The sequence below is a fragment of the Anser brachyrhynchus genome, assembly GCF_964034855.1.
Source record: "Anser brachyrhynchus genome assembly, chromosome: 3".
Lineage (NCBI taxonomy): Eukaryota > Metazoa > Chordata > Aves > Anseriformes > Anatidae > Anser > Anser brachyrhynchus.
In genome coordinates this window covers 56617365-56637022 of record NC_137696.1, presented here as the reverse complement: position 1 = coordinate 56637022, position 19658 = coordinate 56617365, and the positions used below count along the sequence as shown (strand labels likewise).

Below are 19658 nucleotides of genomic sequence, written 5' to 3'. Positions count from 1 at the left end.
AACACCTTCACAATACTGTACTATTTATAGTGCCTACTTAAATCACATTCTTGAAAATTCTGCAAAATCGGTACTTGACACACTGCTCCCTAATGAAATACAGTCTAAAAATAACATCATAGAATTAAAGAACAAAGAAAAATACCCAACACCCTGCTTCACCATTAGATGGAACACCAACAATTTATTTTGAAACTAAAGACTGAAACTCTCACAAATGCTTAATTTACTGGAAAACACTAGGAAATGCTAAACCAAAAGTAAGCAATGTTGATACCCCTTGATGGTAGCCCATTTAAAAGACTAATCAGCCTCTTCACTACTAGACAGTCATCAGTTAAACCAAGATTTCTCTCAAGAAAAGGAAAAATACATTTTCCTGGTTTGCAAGTAATAGCCAAAAAGGAAGCTGCAAATATTTTAACATATTTTACACAGTTCTATATATTTTCACAAATTTGTATTTAAGAAAAGTGTAGATGGATTTAATCTTATGGAAAGACTGCAGAAGGTACATGTTATCTATGCGACAAGGATGTACCGTATTTACAGCAAATGTAATCATAGGAGGAGCAAGAGGTAACCGTGTTCATGTTTTTCTCATGTATCTAATGCTGTGTACCACCTTTGAAAAAATCAGTTTAATCAAGAACTTCCCTTTGACCCTCAGGCAGGCTACTTGTTTGATCCTGTGTTTTGGCTGGGAGAAAAGATCATTTACCAAAGATGTGAAGCTCTATTCTAATGAGTTTTATAATTTAAAAATAATGTATTAATAATGGAACTGTCATAGAATCAGAACAGAGAACACGGAAGACCAAAATTCTGTTTTACTCTTCAGGTTTTCATGCAGTGAAAATTGCCCATAGCCTGTAACAGGCAAGAGAACTTTCAATTGCTCGGAATAATGTATTTTCAAAAAAAAAAAAACAAAAACACAATACCACCAACCCCTCCCAAAATTTAGCATTTCTTACTACATTCTCTACCCATGCCTGAAGCCATACATTCAAAGCACATCCACTAATATTATGGCATAAACAATACACTGGGAAGCTAGGCAAGCTCTTGCAAAGCACTAGAAAATTCACACTTCCACAGAAATTCTTTCATCTAAATACCAGGAATCCAACTTAGTAGCACAGATGGCACACTTCCTGATTATAATTTTTAAATGAAATTTAAAGCCTGGGCAATAACCATCTGCAGTCAGCTTTAACCTCTGTATCCTGGCTAAATGCTAACTGGCATAACTCATTCACACCGTTCCAAAAGTTCCTCAGAAGTTTCATCCAAATTCAATTTTCTTCACATTCTATGCTATAAATTTCTCTAGAGTCTTACTGTGTAATTTAAATAGCTGCTACTTTTTATGCCAGAAGGGACTGCACTCCCATGGTATGGAGTGTAATTCATTTGCATGGTTTCTAAATACTTCTGTATCCTGTGGAATGGGGACTATTTTATCAGTACAAAATTAAATTGGTTAAATAAAATTGGTTAAATTGGTTAAATAAAAGTCATTCCAGATACAAAATTAATGAGCTTAGCTGAGCTTTCATTCTTAGATTAGTATCTAATTATACAGAGATGCCACACAACTGTGGCACAACAGGCTGCTGCCACTCTTAAAACACTAGTGCACAGCTTAAAGACGCAAGTTACCACCTCAAGTGTGTTGGCTGGAAATGTTATAAACCAAGGTAATCTTGGCAAAAGCATGCAATAGCTTTCTGGCTTTTCAAAAACATACTATATATAACTACTCGGTAGGAAAGAGACAATAGAGAAAAAAACCCTCTGAAATGTGACTTCTAGTACCAGAAGGGAGAAAAAGTCCATTGTTTCTATTTGTAAAAGAAAGGAAAATATTCTACATATTACAAGTGATAGAAACCAGTGAAAAATACTTTTAAGTGAAAAAATGTCTTACCTTGAGAAGTTGAGGAAATGAACATGTCTAGTGAATAAATAGGGCTGCTCAGCAGTGCTTATGTTTTTAATCAATTCCATCTGAAAAGAATTAACAAATCAAATTTTCCATGTTATGTCAAGGCACATTATGGAGACAAATATAATTTAAACAACATATAGTAATGTAATTTTCAAGTCAGCATTACTCAGGAGCTCCTTTCCCACTGTCCCTCCCAAACATTGTTATCAAGATAGCACTATCACTGTTTCATGCCTAAGCAAGACAGGTTAAAGATGCAGACACCATCATGCTATCACAGAGCTTATGTACTTCTAAAAGTGGATATCAATTTAGAGAAAGGCTTAAACCAAAGGAAAAATTGAAATCCTGTCTAAATCTGCACCAGAAACTTGGAAGTGGCAGCTGCCTTCTGAAGACACCGGATTCATTAGCTAGAATGCCAAAATGTAAAATAACTGAAAATATAACAGAAAACAGGACTTGAGCCAATGTCCATAAGAGCATGGCAGAAAATCATATCCAGACTATAAAAATATTAAACTGCCTCTAAGGGAGATCAATCATTAATTTTTTCTGTATTTCTTAGTTTTGATATTCGAACTTTTTGCCATGGTTTTTACATTGCATATCACATTTTGTTGCTCCTCATCCATTTTTCATTCTCCATTTTTTTTTCCTAGGACACACAACCTACCTTTGTCTTTCAGACAAGACAAGGTATAGCCATTTATTTCCTAGGACCAAATGAAAAAGCACACACACAAATATGTTCTTCCCTATTTTCCTCTGCCTTCAACATTTGTATATGCATACAACAAGCACTGAAGCAAACTGTTCATCCATCAGGCAGGAAGGGAAGAGGCCACTTAGCTTTAGTTGGCCATCTTTAGACTCTGTTTAGACAAACATATCTTTACACAGCTCCTCCAGCACAATAAAACTGCTATCAGCAAGAAATTCAGAAACCTAAAGAGCAGAACTTGCCCGGCCCCAATAGAAAGCCCAGGACACTTTGTAATAACGGTCACAAAATAATTAAGTACATTTTGTTAATGCTCTGAGATGACAAGGGCTGTTCTAGCAACCCAAATAGCTGACATCCAGTTAGGACTTGTAACTCTCTGTGCCAAAAAAATATATTCATCCACCTTGTTTCCAGAAAGAAACAGAGGAGAGACTCTAGGGGCTGGATATCAGATGTCTCACTTTGTTTCTCTTTTTGCGTGTGTTAATTTTTATCCAGCCAAGTTACAGGAGAATTGAAGTTCTCAAAACTGTACGAAGCTTTCTGCTGTATTGGTATTTTACCTGTGTTATTCTATCTGCATGAATGAGTGTCAGAAGGAAAATATTCATACGGGATAAAACCTCTATTCATGTCACTACAGTCATCACTATAACTCCTTCTTGGAATAGATGAGGTACCATCATTATGGCATAAATATGGAGATGTAAAGCTATTATAAACATACAAAGTAATTATGTTTATTAAAGTTGCCTGTATTTTTAATGACAGATAAATGTGTGCAGTGGGGTACATGTCAGCATTACAAAGTACCTCTCCAGCCTTCCTTGTCCATCACCTCTCCCCGTGGCAGGTGCCAACTGGCTATAGGACCGCGTTGATTCATGGTGCAGTACCGCAGTGCTTCCTATTGCACTTCACGTGATGTGTCAGGCTTGTGTCAGCCTGCTGCTGGACCAGCAGAGGCACTTTGGCATCAGCAGCACAGGCAGTCTGCAAAGATGCATGCAGATGGCTGCACAGCATCTGGGTGCCTGGCTTTTTTTTTTAAGCTCTTGCTACCAAACTCAATGTCTTGTGCCATGATAACTTACTCTAAGGCAGACACAGAATTTTGTTTTGACTTGAAGTACCTTCATACTTAGACACTTAATGTTCAGCTGGGCTTGTAAGCAGATGTGGATAAAGCTACAACGTGCATATGAACAAACAAGCAAAAAACATTCTTTAAAAAACCCTGCCAAAAGGGTAAGTAAGGCTCAACAGAAACAACACACAGATGTCAGTAGGGAAAAATAAATAACTGTAATGGCTCACGGCCACATGCAAATTGTGGCCATATTTCCCATGGGCCTCTCTCTCTCTGATCCCTCTGTGCTGAACTGATTTCAGCTTAACAAGCCAAATGCACTGCTCAGGAATACCAAGCAATCAGCTCTCCTTTTAAGATGATGCAAAACCAAATAAAAAATCGTCCAATGTCTCCCAGAAGAGTAGGGTCTCTAGGATTTCTTTTCTACAAGAAAACCGGTATAGAGGAAGAGTGAGGAGTGGACGATAGCTCAGGAATGTGAGCACCTTTGGATGGAATGGGGCATGCAGGAAGGAGATAGATATAAGTACAGATCATCTAGGAGACAGTCTTAAACCAACCTAAATTTCAAAAGGGGTGAAGACATACAAGCAGCAGCAGATACTCCCTGGTATAGTAACAGATACTACAATTACGCTAGCAAACACCGTCAGGGGGAGAGAGGAACCAGAACACATCCATGTTTGGGGAAGGAAGCTGCAAAAATATCTGGGAGAAGCCTGAAAGGCACACACGCCCGCTAGGACATGGGACTGTAAGAGCCATCCACCTTTCTCACTGTCACCCTGAGCTCCCCTGCAAGAGTTAATCTCTAGCTCTTTCAGTGAAACAGTGCTTACAAAGATACCAAATGCTTTGGAAATTAACTAAATTGCACCAGAAAGTTGATGCTGCTGAATAAAGATCTAAGGGAGGGGGAAATTCCAGGACATGAAGAGTGTGTGGACAGAGACAGGCAGTGGCACCCTGGGCCCTGGTACTCACATCTGCCAGCAGAGCCCATGGTGCTGCCAGAGCACTTCAGCTCAGTCTCTGGGCAAAAGCGAGCCCAAACCTCTGCCTGTGCTGTGCTGCCGAGGAGAGTGAGACTGCACGGCCCACGGCAGGCGTTCGGGAGGGCTACTAAACCAAAGCGAGCAGCTGCAAGGAGCACTGTGGCTCATTCAACTGTGCTGAGGCATTTGCTATCATTGACAGAAATATTTGAAATTTAAAGATAAATTACATGAGCAGAAGAACACAATCCCCCTCAGTAGCAATTCACTGCAAGGAATAGTCTTTCTACCACTGTGACTCCTTGCTTGAACTTTCATTCTATTTTTTCTCCAAAATAAATTTTCTGACTTTAAAACGAGATCTTTAAACAAGACCAGATCTGCAATTAGAGGCAACTCTGTAAATCACCAGCTATTTCTGAATCCTAAAGCCCACCTGAGCAAGAAAACCAAGAGGCAATACTCCAAGGGAAAAAAATTTCCCTCAGACTACTGTCCTACACTATCGTTGTAGCATCTCAGCTGGCCATGCTGAAAGAATCAAGTCACCATGGCTCAGCATCAGCGGCGTATTTTTCAGTCGCTGCTGCATTGTAAATAACAATCCAGCAGATGGCACAGTGAAATGACTTGGAGAGAGACTGCTTGGGGCCCTCCCCGAAAGGAAAGAAACGTGGACGATGGCTTTGCTCCAGCCACAGCATTGTTCCTGCATCAAAACTCAGCTCAGCCTTGTGAGATAGGACACCTTCTTTCCCCCTTCCATAAACATCTAGCTCCACATGCTGGCCTGCTGAGAGCAGTCCCATTGCGTTTGAGATTTGTAATAGTTAATTGCACTGGGAACAGAAAGAAATAATCAGATAATAATCTTATCTAGAGAACAGCCAACATGTTCCTACTTTTTGAAGCCGATTCATTTCATTGGGAGAGAATCTGAGGTCAAAATGTATAAAAACGGTGATGCAACTGATTTTCCAAGTGGATGACACTATGGTTTCTGCTAACATTGATGCAAATAGGACAAAAAATTCTCAGTATTTGTCTCTCTTTTGAGTTGTTCACCTTCTTTTATACTGGTTACGGTCTCTAATGAAGGTGTGTAGTGTCCAGGAGGCACAAGTATCTACAGGCGTTTGGTGTATCACTTTCATCTCAGTCTTACTTCATTTCCATAAACAATTCACAGCTCACAGGAATGAGAACAGATCTTCATTTTCAACTCTCAGAGATTTGGAATTGTTTCAAAAATTTCTTAAATTCTCTGAGCTGCTATGACCAATTTTCTGCCTTCAAAAGAATTTAAGAAAAATTAGCAATGGATTTTTAGTGTGTTAAACTTGAATTGTATATAAAGCCAGCTGTCTGCCCAAAGGATGGGTGGTAGAGGGAAATGATGTGAGGACATACTATCAGGTACTCCTATATGTGGTCAGTATTTGCATATCTGTAAGCACTCTCATTCTTACTTCTGAGTGTAAAAAAGAAGTCAGGACTGGAGCAGTCATGGATGGGCAAGAATTCATGTTGCACCCATACATCTGTCACTTTAAAGCCAGAGCAATTAGGTTGACTTTGTATACGTGAATACTACGCGTAAGTTCTGTAGCTGTAAGCTTCTAATTATTAATTGAAAATATTATAGTAAATGGCAAGGACCTAATTAACTCATCTGCTTCCAGAAGCCACTCCTTTATGCCCATGGATGTTCAATGGCTACACTTCTAATTGCTGACAGGCAGACATAATCTGGGAAAATTTCTTAGTAGGATGAAGACTGGAAAAGGCAATGAGCATATAGATTCCAGTTAAATGCAATCTCCATAGTCATTAAGAACACCTACATGCTTAACTTTATTTAACAATAGCAGACTGCGCAAGCTAAATATTTACAGAAAAGTCTTGGCTGGATCAGAGCTTTAACCAAACACGGGACAGACAAATGACAGAAGGGAGAGAGCAATAACATCTCGAGCGAGTTTCTTATGTGGGGAGCCTGCAGCCCAGCCCAGACCTCTATTCTCTCATTCCAATGCCTGAAGCCTGAGACCATTCATTCTCTTAATTTCCTCTTGTGTGTACCACATTAAAGGTGGGAGAAGTAATTCATTTTCATATTTTACTCATAAAAAATGGGAAGACAACTGAAAATACCCTAAACAACAGAACAGTTAGTGTCTCCAGGCATGTAACCTGGTGATCAAATGTGCTTTTCAGCAAAAGTACTCATTAAATTATGAACCTATTGTAACTACGTAAATAAGCCATAAATTAAAATAGAGAGACTCATGTTATAGCAGGGCATGCTAGAGAGTAAATCATCAGCTCTGTAACAGTATGTCTACCGCTATCTGTGTTCCTGCACATTCACTGAACAGTAACCCAAAGCTTCTGGAGTGAAAAAAATAATGCACCTATTTATCCTCTGTCAGTATATTGCTTGCATCACAAATCAGTCTGGGCTTTTTTGGAATCTTGACATGTTGGACCAAAGCACGGAAGACTGTTTACATGGGATCTGTTATCATGTTTAACATGTTCTCTGCCTACCAGAGAAATGCAGCAGATTATGAGGATGAAGGACTGTGGCTGTTAATACTTTTGAGGTTTTTAGATTTTATCTCCCAGTTAGCAATGAAACACAATGAAGGACATAATCAAAACAAAACCCAAACAACCCCAAACACAAAAACAATCATACCAATAGAAATCCCCTACTGCATATCCAACAGTTAACCAGAAAAAGTAAAACGCAGAAAAAATAACACAAGACAGTTTGCCCCTGACCTGACCATTCTGCAAACTCCCCAGGCTCCATTTCGCTGTGCACAGAAGGATGCTGTGGCAGCTACAGCCCTGGTCTTTGCCCCTTCCCTTGGTCACTCAGCGAGGCTGAGCAGGGGCAGCAGAGGGGGCACTGGCCTCTTCCACAGCCTTTTGGCTGGTGGGCAGCCCCTGATAGCCAGTCCCTGCCTCTGGCCACACACAAATGCCCTAAAGGGTTAGGTGAATTGCTGCCTGTGGGACCCGAAAGGCTACACTGGAAGGAAGGAACGCGGGAACTGCAGTAGTGACATCCGCTCCCAAACTTTAATCTGGAATGAACTGCTATATCTAAAATAACAAACATTGAAACTTATGCTCATAAACACGTTACAGATAAATAACCCCTAACCACAGGATGATGCCACTGGTAGGCCCATCCCTGTGTTTTGATCACTGCACATATCCTTTTGTGGTTTGTAGATCACTGATCTCAGGAGTGATGCAGGCAGCTACTGCAGCACTTGCCTGAATCAGCAGATCAAAAGAACAGCTGTGGGCAACGTGTGAAACAGCTGTGTGTAAGGCATCTGCGTTAATCAGCACACTTTGGAGACCGAGTTTTTTGTGTTACTTGCATCAATATCTATGGATGGCATTGATAGTTCTGGCGGGCACACGGTTACCCTAGATACAAGTGAATTTAAATAACCAGATCTTTTGTGGAATCAAACCTGCAAAAATAATGCCCTCTACAGCTTTAAGGGAACATGAAGAGGGGTGTCTGGGCGAAGAGGTTTCATTTGGCGTTGCTTCAGTGAGGGCTGTATTATAATGTGAAAAAGGTAGACAAGTGAGAGGCTGAGATGGGTTCAGGGATGTGTCAGACTACAGCAACATGAATTAGCATGGCCTGGGGAAAAAAAAAATTGATGCAAGTGATTACTAAAAGTGAATGGGAAAAGCCAGCAGAGAAACTGTTGGCTATTATTTATTTATTCATACTCTGCTTAAAGAGATCCAAGCTAGGTCTGAATAAGCCAGCATGCCTACGTGACAAAAGGCTGTGCCCTGCAGATACCTTAATACAGGTCTGAGAAGCTGTTAGCACCTAACCTCACTTGTAGTAACTCTTCTTGCATCTCTGCTGGGCTAACTGCTATGTCGAGTACATTCAAGGGCTGTCTCACCGGAAGCTTTTTTTTTTTTTTTAAGCATAACCCTCCATATCACGTTGCTCTTGGCTCTACCATCCATTTCTCCTGTTAACTAAAGCTACTTAGAAGATGATGAATACTGGCAGATTACTCAGATAATACATCTTTTCAATATGATTTGTGCTAGATCCCTTTGTTTCTCAGCTTCACAAACACAATAAGAGAACAGGATCTAAGTTGAGCAGGAGTAACTTACCTGTTCATTTTTGGTCAGTCTTGTTTTGTTATGAATGTCAGACGTTACCAGGTTGAATCCATGTTTCTCTGATAAAATTCTTAAAAGCAAAACCACAGTTCGACTTCCACACTTTCCAACTCTGTTGTAGACCACCTGGCTGGGGAAAGGAAGTACCTAAATAAAGATTGAAAAAAAATGAGTCAGTATATTGCTATTTTTGGCTTTGTATCTCAGTCACAGAATATTTTGCCCGTCAGCCAACAGGTATGTAGAAGAGAATTTCTAGGACCCTGCCCAGGTCAGAAACATTCATTTCCACCAGCAAGCTATAAGCTCTTTATAATAAAAACACGTGGCTCAGGAGATGGCAAACATAGACTTCCCCCTCATGACCTACTTTAAAGTAACAGCACAGATCAGTAGCTACACAAGAAACACTAAGCCATGGCTGATGACTTCCAGTGAAGATGATGATGGACTTAAGCTTGTTGACTGCCTCCATACAAGAATGAAGAGCAGTGAACTTGTGCTACAGTTTGGCAGCTCGAAGTGAAGTTGGTCTAATGACAGAGGAATGCTCGAGTTGCAAAACTTCAGCTTTAGAGAAGCAACAACCAATTGGAGAACGCTAAAATTAATCAGCCGTTTCAATGTAAAATATAAACATGAATCTTCCAAAGTTTTAGAGAAGGAATCATGCCACTGGTGAGGTACGTACTCGTGCAATAAACCAAGCCAGAAGACACTGCCGGGCCTGGAGGACAAATGGCATGGTCTGGTCACAGCCACACAGGTGACATTCACCAGGCATCAAACCAGACCAGCCACATCCCACCCACCTACCGGCAATGATCTCCAGCTCAAGTCTCTTGCACCACACTCCTGTCCCCACTCAGGAGACTGATAGTTGACTTGGGCTAAAACTATGCCAAGGACTATTCAGATAATTTAACAGCATGGGCAGCTGCGATCCCAGGCTTGGCACTCTTCATGCAACTGTTGCAGGCATCAGTGCTCTTTACTGAATACCATCTCTCTGAAGCTGAAGGTAAGTTTCTTTTTTTGGCTCCAAGAACATCAAACAGAAGGTAGAAAAGTTTGAAATTTCTTCTTTCAGTTATTTCTCAGAAATTCCTATTACAATTTGGCAACATTTATTATTATAATTATTACTGTCTTTGAGGCAAAGAAGGAGGGACCAGGGGTGCGGGTGGGGTACCTGTGCGGTTTTAACAGTATTTCTGCAAGGCACAACCAAAAGAGCAGCTCATAATAGTTAACTAAATGCTTTTAGACAGCTCAGGTATTCTAGAAGAGAAGTGCTTCAAAAATAAACAAAGCAACATGTCATTGATGGTGCTTTGTATGCTAGACTAACATGAGAAAATTTAGCATGTTAATTAAGAATTTTTATTACTAGACATGTTGAAACTCAGCTTAGAGCAATCACAGGAATAATAAGGTCAATAATACAGGAAGCAGTTTGGTTTTAACCCCAGATCACCTGGGGAAAGGTAACAGAGCTACAGTCAAAACTTTCAAGGATGAAAGAATAGGACAACTGAGAGGTGAATTTGATATCATGATTCATGGACATAAAAACCAACAGGATATGAAAATCACAAACGCTATTACAGTAAGTCCAGTGAGGAATTATGGCCACAAGTCTGCACCTAACATTAAATGGTACCAAAGTCCAGCATTACTAAGTGCCTTCTACAACCACCTACAGGCTTGCCAAGCTGAGATCTGCCATGCATGGGTAAGCACCCACCTCTGCTCCACTCAGTGAAGCCTTATTTTGGCTATTTCCATTCAGACTGTCGGCAGGAAAAAGGCTTTTGATTACTTCTCCAAATGAATATTTAGAAATAGTTTTCATTAACTGCCAGCTTACAAACTGAACTTCATTAAGCCTGCTTTCATACATTTGCACCAGCTGTTTTCCACTTCTGGAAAATGTCTGTCTTGCCTTTGAGGCAAGACAACCAATGTCATGAGTGATGGACTCATCTTTTAAATACCCTATGTCCTATCACACTTCAGACATTTTTCATGCAGAAGCTTTCATTTTTTGCTACTTAATGATTTGTTTGGATTCAGTCATGGCAGACGTGGTGCCCCAAGCACAGCAACACCTCTTCTGTACTGTCCTTGCTGCGCTCTCTCCATGTCCGCTACAGATCTCCCTCACTAACATAGGCACAGCACAACCTCTACAAGAGGCAAACAAGGCTTCCTCTGCAGGAATGAGTGGGCACAACTAGCTTTCTGCTCACTCAGCAGTTTTGATTTCTTCAGTGACATTGAGATAAGGTCACTGTTTCTTATCCATTATGTATTGCATGCTAATTTTACCTATTGCCTTAAAAAAACCCTTCTAGCTCCTAACTTTCAGCTGCTCCTTACTGGTAGTGAAGAGAAGATCAATGAAGCACTGACCTTGCCTATAATAGTCTACTGTTGCTCCTGGGGATGCCAATCTCTCAGCTCCATGTCACCCATGCTGCGTCTCTTGGAACTCAGATCCTCAAAACACACTACAACGCATTTCATTGTACTATTTACTGACCAAATGTTACTGCTGTCTGATAGTCCACAATTTCCTTGACTTAGGCTAGATACCGAAGCAAAATGATGAGAAATTGCATAATGTTGTAGGAAACCATTTTGCATAGCCATTCCTGCAGGATATAGAAAAGACTCTCCTGCCTATTTTGTAAGATGAATAAAACTGGTGCTTGTTATTTATCTTCTAAGAGCAGAGTATTTTGTCATTCCAGTATATACTTCTAATATGTCAGAAGTCAGAGTATGATTGTTACATGCACTATGTTTAAAAAAATAAATAAAAATAAGTAAAAAGCAGTCTATTGAAGTACATAAAACAAGCACATAGAGCTATTCTACTGATTAGGGTCACTACTGATAAGAGATGTTAGGAACAGATAAAACTGGAGTGAAGAGGTAAGAGTACTATTCCATATCAGATTTGAGATCTGCAGACTGCTTTAGAAGCTTAACTCATAAAACTGGGAAACCAGAAAGTGCAAGTAGCAATTCACTGTTCTAAAGAAAGCTGGATGCAGCCTTGTTTTGTTCCTGGATGATTTCCAAGGGCTATTCTATCAGTAAAAGGCATTCTGAAGTCACATTATCGCATTAGACAAACAGCTGGTATAGCAAATAGCAGCAGCATCTAATACTATAGACCAAGAGTCATCTGTTTTCAAGATCTTTAAATTGGCTAACGTTGTCAGGACCTCATGGTTTCACCTACAGCAGTACACGTATGGCACTTAGTGAAAGCTTGTTTTTCTATTAAGACGACTGCACAAAATGTTTCCTGACACAAGGCCTGCAACGTGGTTCTAGGCAAGACATTTTCAGCACAAGGAACAGGTCATGTGCCAAAGCAATGGTGTGTCTCAACCTACAGTCACTTTTGCTGGTGGTGCAATCATGTTCTCTAGCGGGAGGATTTCTAACATAACAGCAGTCAGAAGAGGCATATGGGCTTCTGGCACTTCTCGTGATATTGGAGCAGCTAACAGATCTTCATCAGAGACGGAAAATGCTTCCTCAGGAAACCCTTCAGATTACTTTCATAGAGAACTGCTAACTAGAACAAAAATAAAAGGAGAAATCTAGATACCCTTATATATAATGGTAACATCATATATAATGTTGAATATTATATAAAGTGTTGGTCATTCATGGCACTTTGCTATCATCATTACATTTCAAGACCAAAAGAACATTACTATTGCTACTAGTAGCAACGTTTAGGATATCCTTCATTGCAACATAACTATAAAAGCTGTGACTCCCCAGATCAGCTGTGGAAGGGGTAGGTATTTGGTGGTCACTGTCTTGTTTGAGCTTTCTCCAGTATATCTCATCTGCTGATTCGGCAAGTGAACATGGGCCCCATAAAACACACATAACACACCACGTCTTCACTATTTTGCCACACTCATATAAAGGTTTTCTATGAGAAAATCAGCCCCCTTATTCTTTATCAATCTACAATCCTACAGAAGCTTTGCTTCCCATGAAATGCAAAATCCCATCCTCAGTGGTTACAGAACTCCAAAGGTAATGAACTGGATGGTGCAGCAGTAGCTAACCTTTGATACTGGTACGAGTATGTAGGGTAGAGTTTGGAAATGTTAAACAATGCTTCATAATTATGAACTGCTTTGATTTTCATAGCAGAGTTGCACTTTGCAATATAGTGAGCAAAAGTTTTTCTACATTGATACTTAACTCATTCCAAGTGAAATTTTGCTGCACTCAGATTAAATTCAACTTCTAATGAAATCCCTGATTTTATTACCCAATAACTTTCGGGTGAAACTTAATAATACAATTCTTTAAAAAAAAAAAAAGAAAGAAAATGAAAGTAGAACAGAAACTTTACAACGGCCTAAGTGCAAATAACTTTGCCAGCTAACATCTACTAACCAATTTTGGCCAGTTTTCACCTTTGTTTCTGAAACTCACCTTCTTATGTAATGCAGTTCTGCTCTGCATGCAGAAAATAGCCATGGCAACGCAAAAAAAAAGAAACCAAAAGCAAATGCTCACTACAGATAGAGAAAACTGAAATAAAGGGCTATTATTTCCAGACAACTGTTTAGTTTAAAGCAGGCCAATATATCAATGCCTTGATTGAGTAAACATGTGAATGCACTTGGGTAAAATCAGACAAGATTCAAGATAAACACTACAGCCCTAAGATTGCTTTAGAAGAACACAATAATTAGCTGTAATCAAAACTTCACTTGTAGCACTGCTGAATGTGGCTAGTTTTAAGGATTCATTGCTGATGCTTTGCTAATCTTTTATCTATTAACGTCACCATTCCACTTACACACCTAAATGCAACAGAGTGTGCCCAATACACAAAGCCATGCAGCACAGAGGCTTTTGGTACTTAAACAAATTTTTGTCCATTTCTCTTAGGACACTGCAAATCTGCTTTCTGCATTTTAGAAAGAGTAAAAGTAATTTCTTGGAAGAAGAAACACTTCTAGAAACCCGAGTTTGTATCAGGCAGATCTAGAAATGCAAGACAGAGAAAACGAGGAACTTAAAAGGAACTTTAAAAGAGGAACTTTGTTTTCCCACTCACAATGCACACAACAGCAACAGTCAGACGATATAAGAGACCGTGGCAGAAGAGACACTTGAAAAGAATGCTCCTATAATATTAGAAAAAACAAGATGGAAAACAGAGGTTTGGGATTTACAAACTGCTAATTGGGTTACATTTCATTTTGCAATGGGAGTTGCACCATATAGGCTAATTAGCTGAGGTGATGCTCGGCAACATAATATTCATGTAACAATGCACAACTTCAAAACAATTAGAGTGACTTTGTTGAGCATGGCATCAAAGCCCAGAGGTACTAAAAACAATTCAAACATATAATTAATTTTGGAGTTATACAAATTGGTACTTACAAAATTGGTACTTACAGTTATAGAAAAGTAAAACCCACAGTATAATTACAACAGCTCTTTCCAAGGAATTGAAAAGTTATACAACAATTTACTTGTCAATTCAAACTGTGTTTTTTTTTTTCCCTTTTGTTCCACAGTTAAAGAAGTTGACAAGAACCATTCTGAATGAAATCCAGTGGAAGAAAAATCATTTTTATCCCAAAATGAATTTGCATTAAGGATGACAACTGTCAAAGAGCTCTTTAGGCCAGTAAGAATTTCCCCAGATAAATAACTCATATCAGAGATGCACATACTCAAAAGCAGACCATTATCTCCACAAATTTTGCAGGTAAGTGACTCACTCCAGTGAACCCTGTCCTTAGGTATAAGAGAGGCCTGAAGCTGATGCCGTAACTGGCTTCTCCTTTCTCAGCAGACACTAACTTGTGGGCAGAAGATGCTCCACCTTAACCATGTGAATGAGGCCAACCAACACACACGCAAGTGACAAGATCGTGAAAAACACTTACTGATGTCACACATCTCTATGTAATATTAAATCTTCCCTCTGCAACCCCTCCATTTTCTTCCTGCACAGCTGAGACACAATCATAAAACTTCAAAAATGACTTACTGTGTCAAAGCAACGGTCTGTTTGGCTCATGAGTGGTGGAGGATGCTCATTACGGAGAGCAAGCAACACCCAACACTGGCTGCAGACCATTTCTCTCTGACATTTCTCCTCCTCTTCCAGAGCACACAAAAGAAATTCCAGAATTTTATTAACCACCATGCATTTAATTTTTACCTTATCTTCTACTGTTCCAGTGAACACTCATTCTCACATTGTGGGTTTCAAGAAGACAGATTAGATAACTCAATTACTAGCTTTGAGATCTTGGATCCATCTGATGCCTCTTTTTCTGTGAGGTTTGTAACAAGCCTGACACAGGCTACTAAAAGACAAACATTGAGGCCAATAAGAGATAGCATATCCCAAAGATAACTTCAGGAATTGCCAAAAATAAAAAATCCCTTTCCAAACAAAAATTACCTTATTCTCACATACAAGCGCCTACAACAAAGAATTACTAACACAAAGATTTGCCAGTAGAAAGCGTGGTTGAAAGGTGAAAAAGTTACCCTCCCTCTCTCCCAGCTAAACATCACAGGCACAATTCTGTCAAGTACCATCATGCTTCTCTGGGCTACCTGTGCCAGTATCTCACCACCCTCCGAGCAAAGAATTTCTTCCTTATATCTAATCTAAATCTACCCTCTTTTAGTTTAAAACTTGCATACAGGTTTTAGAAGCTGTGGATGCCCCATTCTTGAAGTGCTCAAGGCCAGGCTGGATGGGGCTTTGAGCAACCTGCTCTAGTGGGAGGTGTCCCTGCCCATGGCAGGGGGGTGGAACTGGGTGGTCTTTAAGGTCCCTTCCAATCCAAACCATTCTATGATTCTCTGGGCTGCCCGTTCCAGTGCCCTACCAACGTTATAGTAAAGATTTTTTTCCTCACATCTAATCTTAACCTATCCTTTTTTAGTTCAAAACTGTTACCCCTTGTCATGTTACTACATCTCCTGATAAAGAGTCTCTCCTCATCTTTCTTTTAGGCCCCCTTTAAATATTGGAAGGCTGCTATAAGGTTTCTCCAGAGCCTTCTCTTCTCTAGGCTAAATAACCCCAGCTTTCTCAGTGCAATCATCCAGCCAATTACTTATCCACTGAGTGGTCCATCCATCAAATTCATGTCTCTCCAATTTGGAAACAAGGATGTCATGCAGGACAGTGTCAAATGTTTTGCAAAAGTCCAGATACTCATCAGTACCTGTCTGTCTACCTGTAGAGTGTAGTGGCAGTAGACAAAGACAAGCTTGTGGAAGTAACCAACTCTAAAGCAGACTAGACAGCATCATCCCCTTTACGGTTCACTGAAAATACACTTAAAACCACAAGAAAGATACGGGTGAGGTTTGTTTGCAAAGTCTGAAGTCCATACAGCTGCAGTGGAGCCCTGAAAATAGGCAGAAGAATAAACAGAAGATTCTTCTGTTGCATCTTCATTAAGCAACTAATTCAATTGAAAAAGCATGACTTTTAAAAACAAAGCATTTCATCTTTTTGGCAGCTAACATATTTGGACGAATAAGTTAAAATGTGTTCCCTAATGATTCAACATCCCTAAGTACCAAAATAATTAAAAACATAAGCATGGAGCACAAGCAACAAAAGGAGACTGGATGTAGACTCAGTCCTTCCACTTACTAAGACAGAAGAAAACCATTACTATAAAGTGTCCTCCAACGTTAATGATTCCCGATTCATCCTACAAAACATATCTATATAGCCAATCCAAAACCCACCTATATATATATACTTTTTTTTTTTTCTTGGAAGTACTGAACCCCTACAATTCTAAAAAGAGCTAAGACCAAAGCATAAAGATGTCTGCCTGTTAAGTCTTGGATCAGATCCTATTACAAGATACCAGGTCCTATTACAAGATACCACATCTATACATACAGCAAATTGATACTTTGATAATATCAGTAACAACCTGCGAAAAGAAAATTGCAAAGAGCAAGCTTTCAAAGTTAAGGCTGAACCCCGTCAACACATTTGGTTTTGCTCATTTTATCCCTCATGTCTGATTTATTTTCCTACAACAGCAGCTTGCAGGTGAGCAAAACCCCTACTTCTGCAATCTGCTGCTCAAGATTTCCCAGAAAAGAGAACAGAGACCAAGTTTATTTCAGGTATGTGAAATGACCGCAATTTTTAAATTCAGCACATGCATACAAAAAGTGAAACAGACTGGTAGAGAGCAGATGTTCAGTTCACTTGGCAGTTTCAGGTGGTCACCGATATTAGGCAGCACCTTGAAGTGCGAGCAGACACCTGGATCTAATCCTTCAGACCTGTATGGAAGTGGCGGCAGCTCCAATTCCTCTCGGGGATGAAGCAGGTGACAGGGAATCACCCCACCAAGCAGGTAATGACTGGGGCTACAGCTGAATGCCTGCTAGATTAACCACGTCTTTTCCTTTCACCCTTTCTTAGCACAGCATGCTTTTCAACCTCCTCCTAATTCTTCTTGCTTTCCTCTGCAGTTGGCAACTTGTTCGCCTGTTCTGGAACCAAAATTAGACACAATGCTGTACCTTTTCACCTTAGCACCAAAGAGAACTGAACAACTACCATTCATATCTTGCAGATGTCCCTTTTTAATACAGCTGAGAATGACATTTAAAAGAATCAAAGACTGTCTCTCATATACAGAGGGGTGCAGAACAGAAAGACCTTACTCTTTTCCTGTGGTTTAACCTCTCTCAACCTTACAAGGATGTATGCAGATCACAACAGAAAATAAAGAATGGTAAGGCTGTCATTAGTTCTCTTCTGAAAAGCAATATTTTCATCTTTTAGTTATGAAGTTCCTCACATTGTGTAATTCCTCTTGCTGGCATGTGCCTATCTCATAACAAGATAAAGGAGATCAGTGATGCAAATTGTTCACTGATGCTGGCAATTGAGAGAACGAGCATGAATTCAGATAGGTTAAAATTTTTCATGTCACTTCAATCACCCAGCTTTCCACTGAAAGGTTTCCATGTACTACTGAAAAACCCTTAAGCTGCAAAATTTTTGCAAGCCACATTCTAACTCCAGAGCACCTTCACATTTTTATATATATATATATATATATATATCTGTGAAAATAAAAATGTTGGAACTGTAAAGTTTAAAACTGATTGGTTTTCCTCCTGAGCCCAGGGTTTTGTACACTCTGTGATGTGCTCAGAACACGCTGGCACGGTTATTCTCTGCGTAAGTAGTAAATCCTATCACTTCCAACCCACATATTTATATTGGATACTTACGAAATAAGAGATATTAAGTAGCTAAGCCTGGTTTTAAAACTTTTTATAATACATTGTGGCATTGGAGTTCCCTTAAGTAACCTAACTACCTTGTAGCAGTTTCTGTGCTTCCAATGCAATATTCATGAATTCACCCAGGGAGCCAATAATATTGGATTTGACCATGGTGAGTGGTAGACTAAATAATTTATTCCTTTATATGCATTTGTCTTGCTTCACGTTAAGGTTTAACTCTTTTGTATCTATTGTGGTTGACTATCAGTCAGGCTGTAGCTAGTGTAACACATCATGGCTTCACCCCTACCAAGGATCTGTCACGCTGTGTCTCAATTTGCCCTCCTATCCTTTACTTTAGCCCCTCTTCAGTACTTTCACATATTATTTTAATCTTTCCAGCATGGTCTTAATCATGTCCGTATTTTCCATTGCACTCCGTGCAGGCACTTTACAAGTCAATTGCAGTATGAAATGTTGTTTATAGCCATAACTAAATTTTAATTTGTAAAACAGGCCAGTTGTGCTGACACTGGCAGGCTGGCTCTGAGGTGCTCCTGCTCCACATGGTCAGAGGAACTCAGAGGATCTGGATTTCCTTCAGAGCTTCTGCAGGTAACAGATTCAAGTTCATCACAATTTGTCACCACCTGGAAGGAGCAACAAGAAGCACCTACATGAAGGATGATGTACTGCTGGGCAACTCTTCCAGGGCCATTATTACACACAGGGCCAGAATAACTTTCCCAACTGACCAGAGTTCACATCTGAGCCACAAGTGTATCCCATGACTTTGGAGATGCTACATTGTGGGGGCCCAGTATGAAGTGCTCCCATTTTACCCTGCTGCAGTCTGAAATGATGAATCTGGCTTGCTCAGGCAAACCAAACCTCATGCTGGACAGGGAAGGACTCCTTTCCATTACAATGGAAGGAACTTCTCCCTGCACCTACTCAAAAATCCCAAATGGTTCCAGCAGCAAAGGGCTCCATGTTCCCCCAGGATGCCAGGGCATTATAGGTGTCATCCTGAGAATTACCTGTTCATATCCCCAAGGCCCCTTGCTTATATTACTCACCCAAACTCCTCCTCCACCTGAGTTACCATGATACCATCACTCTCACACTGGCCCACTCAAGACAAACTGTCCTCTTTGCTCAGTTCTGAGTCTAGGGTTGACCACACATAGTTGAGCTCCCAATCTCCTTTCTGATTAAAGCTCATGGCTGTTGTTGAAGTACTTCATCACTATTTACTGTTCCCTGAGCTATATTTCTTAGTTACAAAACTATATAGTAGAAAAGTGCCAGGAGCTACAAGCTTGCTTTTTAAATCATGAGGCTTTCAAATTAACATTAGAATTTGTTTTTCAGTTTTGCAAGCCTTTATAACATCTGGGT

The 19658-nt window shown here is 39.9% G+C and overlaps 1 protein-coding gene across 2 annotated transcripts in view; it reads right to left on the bottom strand.

The window, feature by feature from the left end:
* Positions 1-19658, bottom strand: part of UST (uronyl 2-sulfotransferase) — a gene marked incomplete at its 3' end in the record, with an annotated part of 164199 nt that overhangs the window by 75877 nt on the left and 68664 nt on the right. For both annotated transcript variants that reach the window (XM_080588018.1, XM_080588017.1), the window contains exons 3-4: positions 8946-9101; positions 1934-2013 (exon numbers count right to left, since the gene is read on the bottom strand). In XM_080588018.1, coding sequence (XP_080444144.1) covers positions 1934-2013; positions 8946-9101 — 236 coding nt within the window. The remainder of the gene's footprint in view (positions 1-1933; positions 2014-8945; positions 9102-19658) is intronic.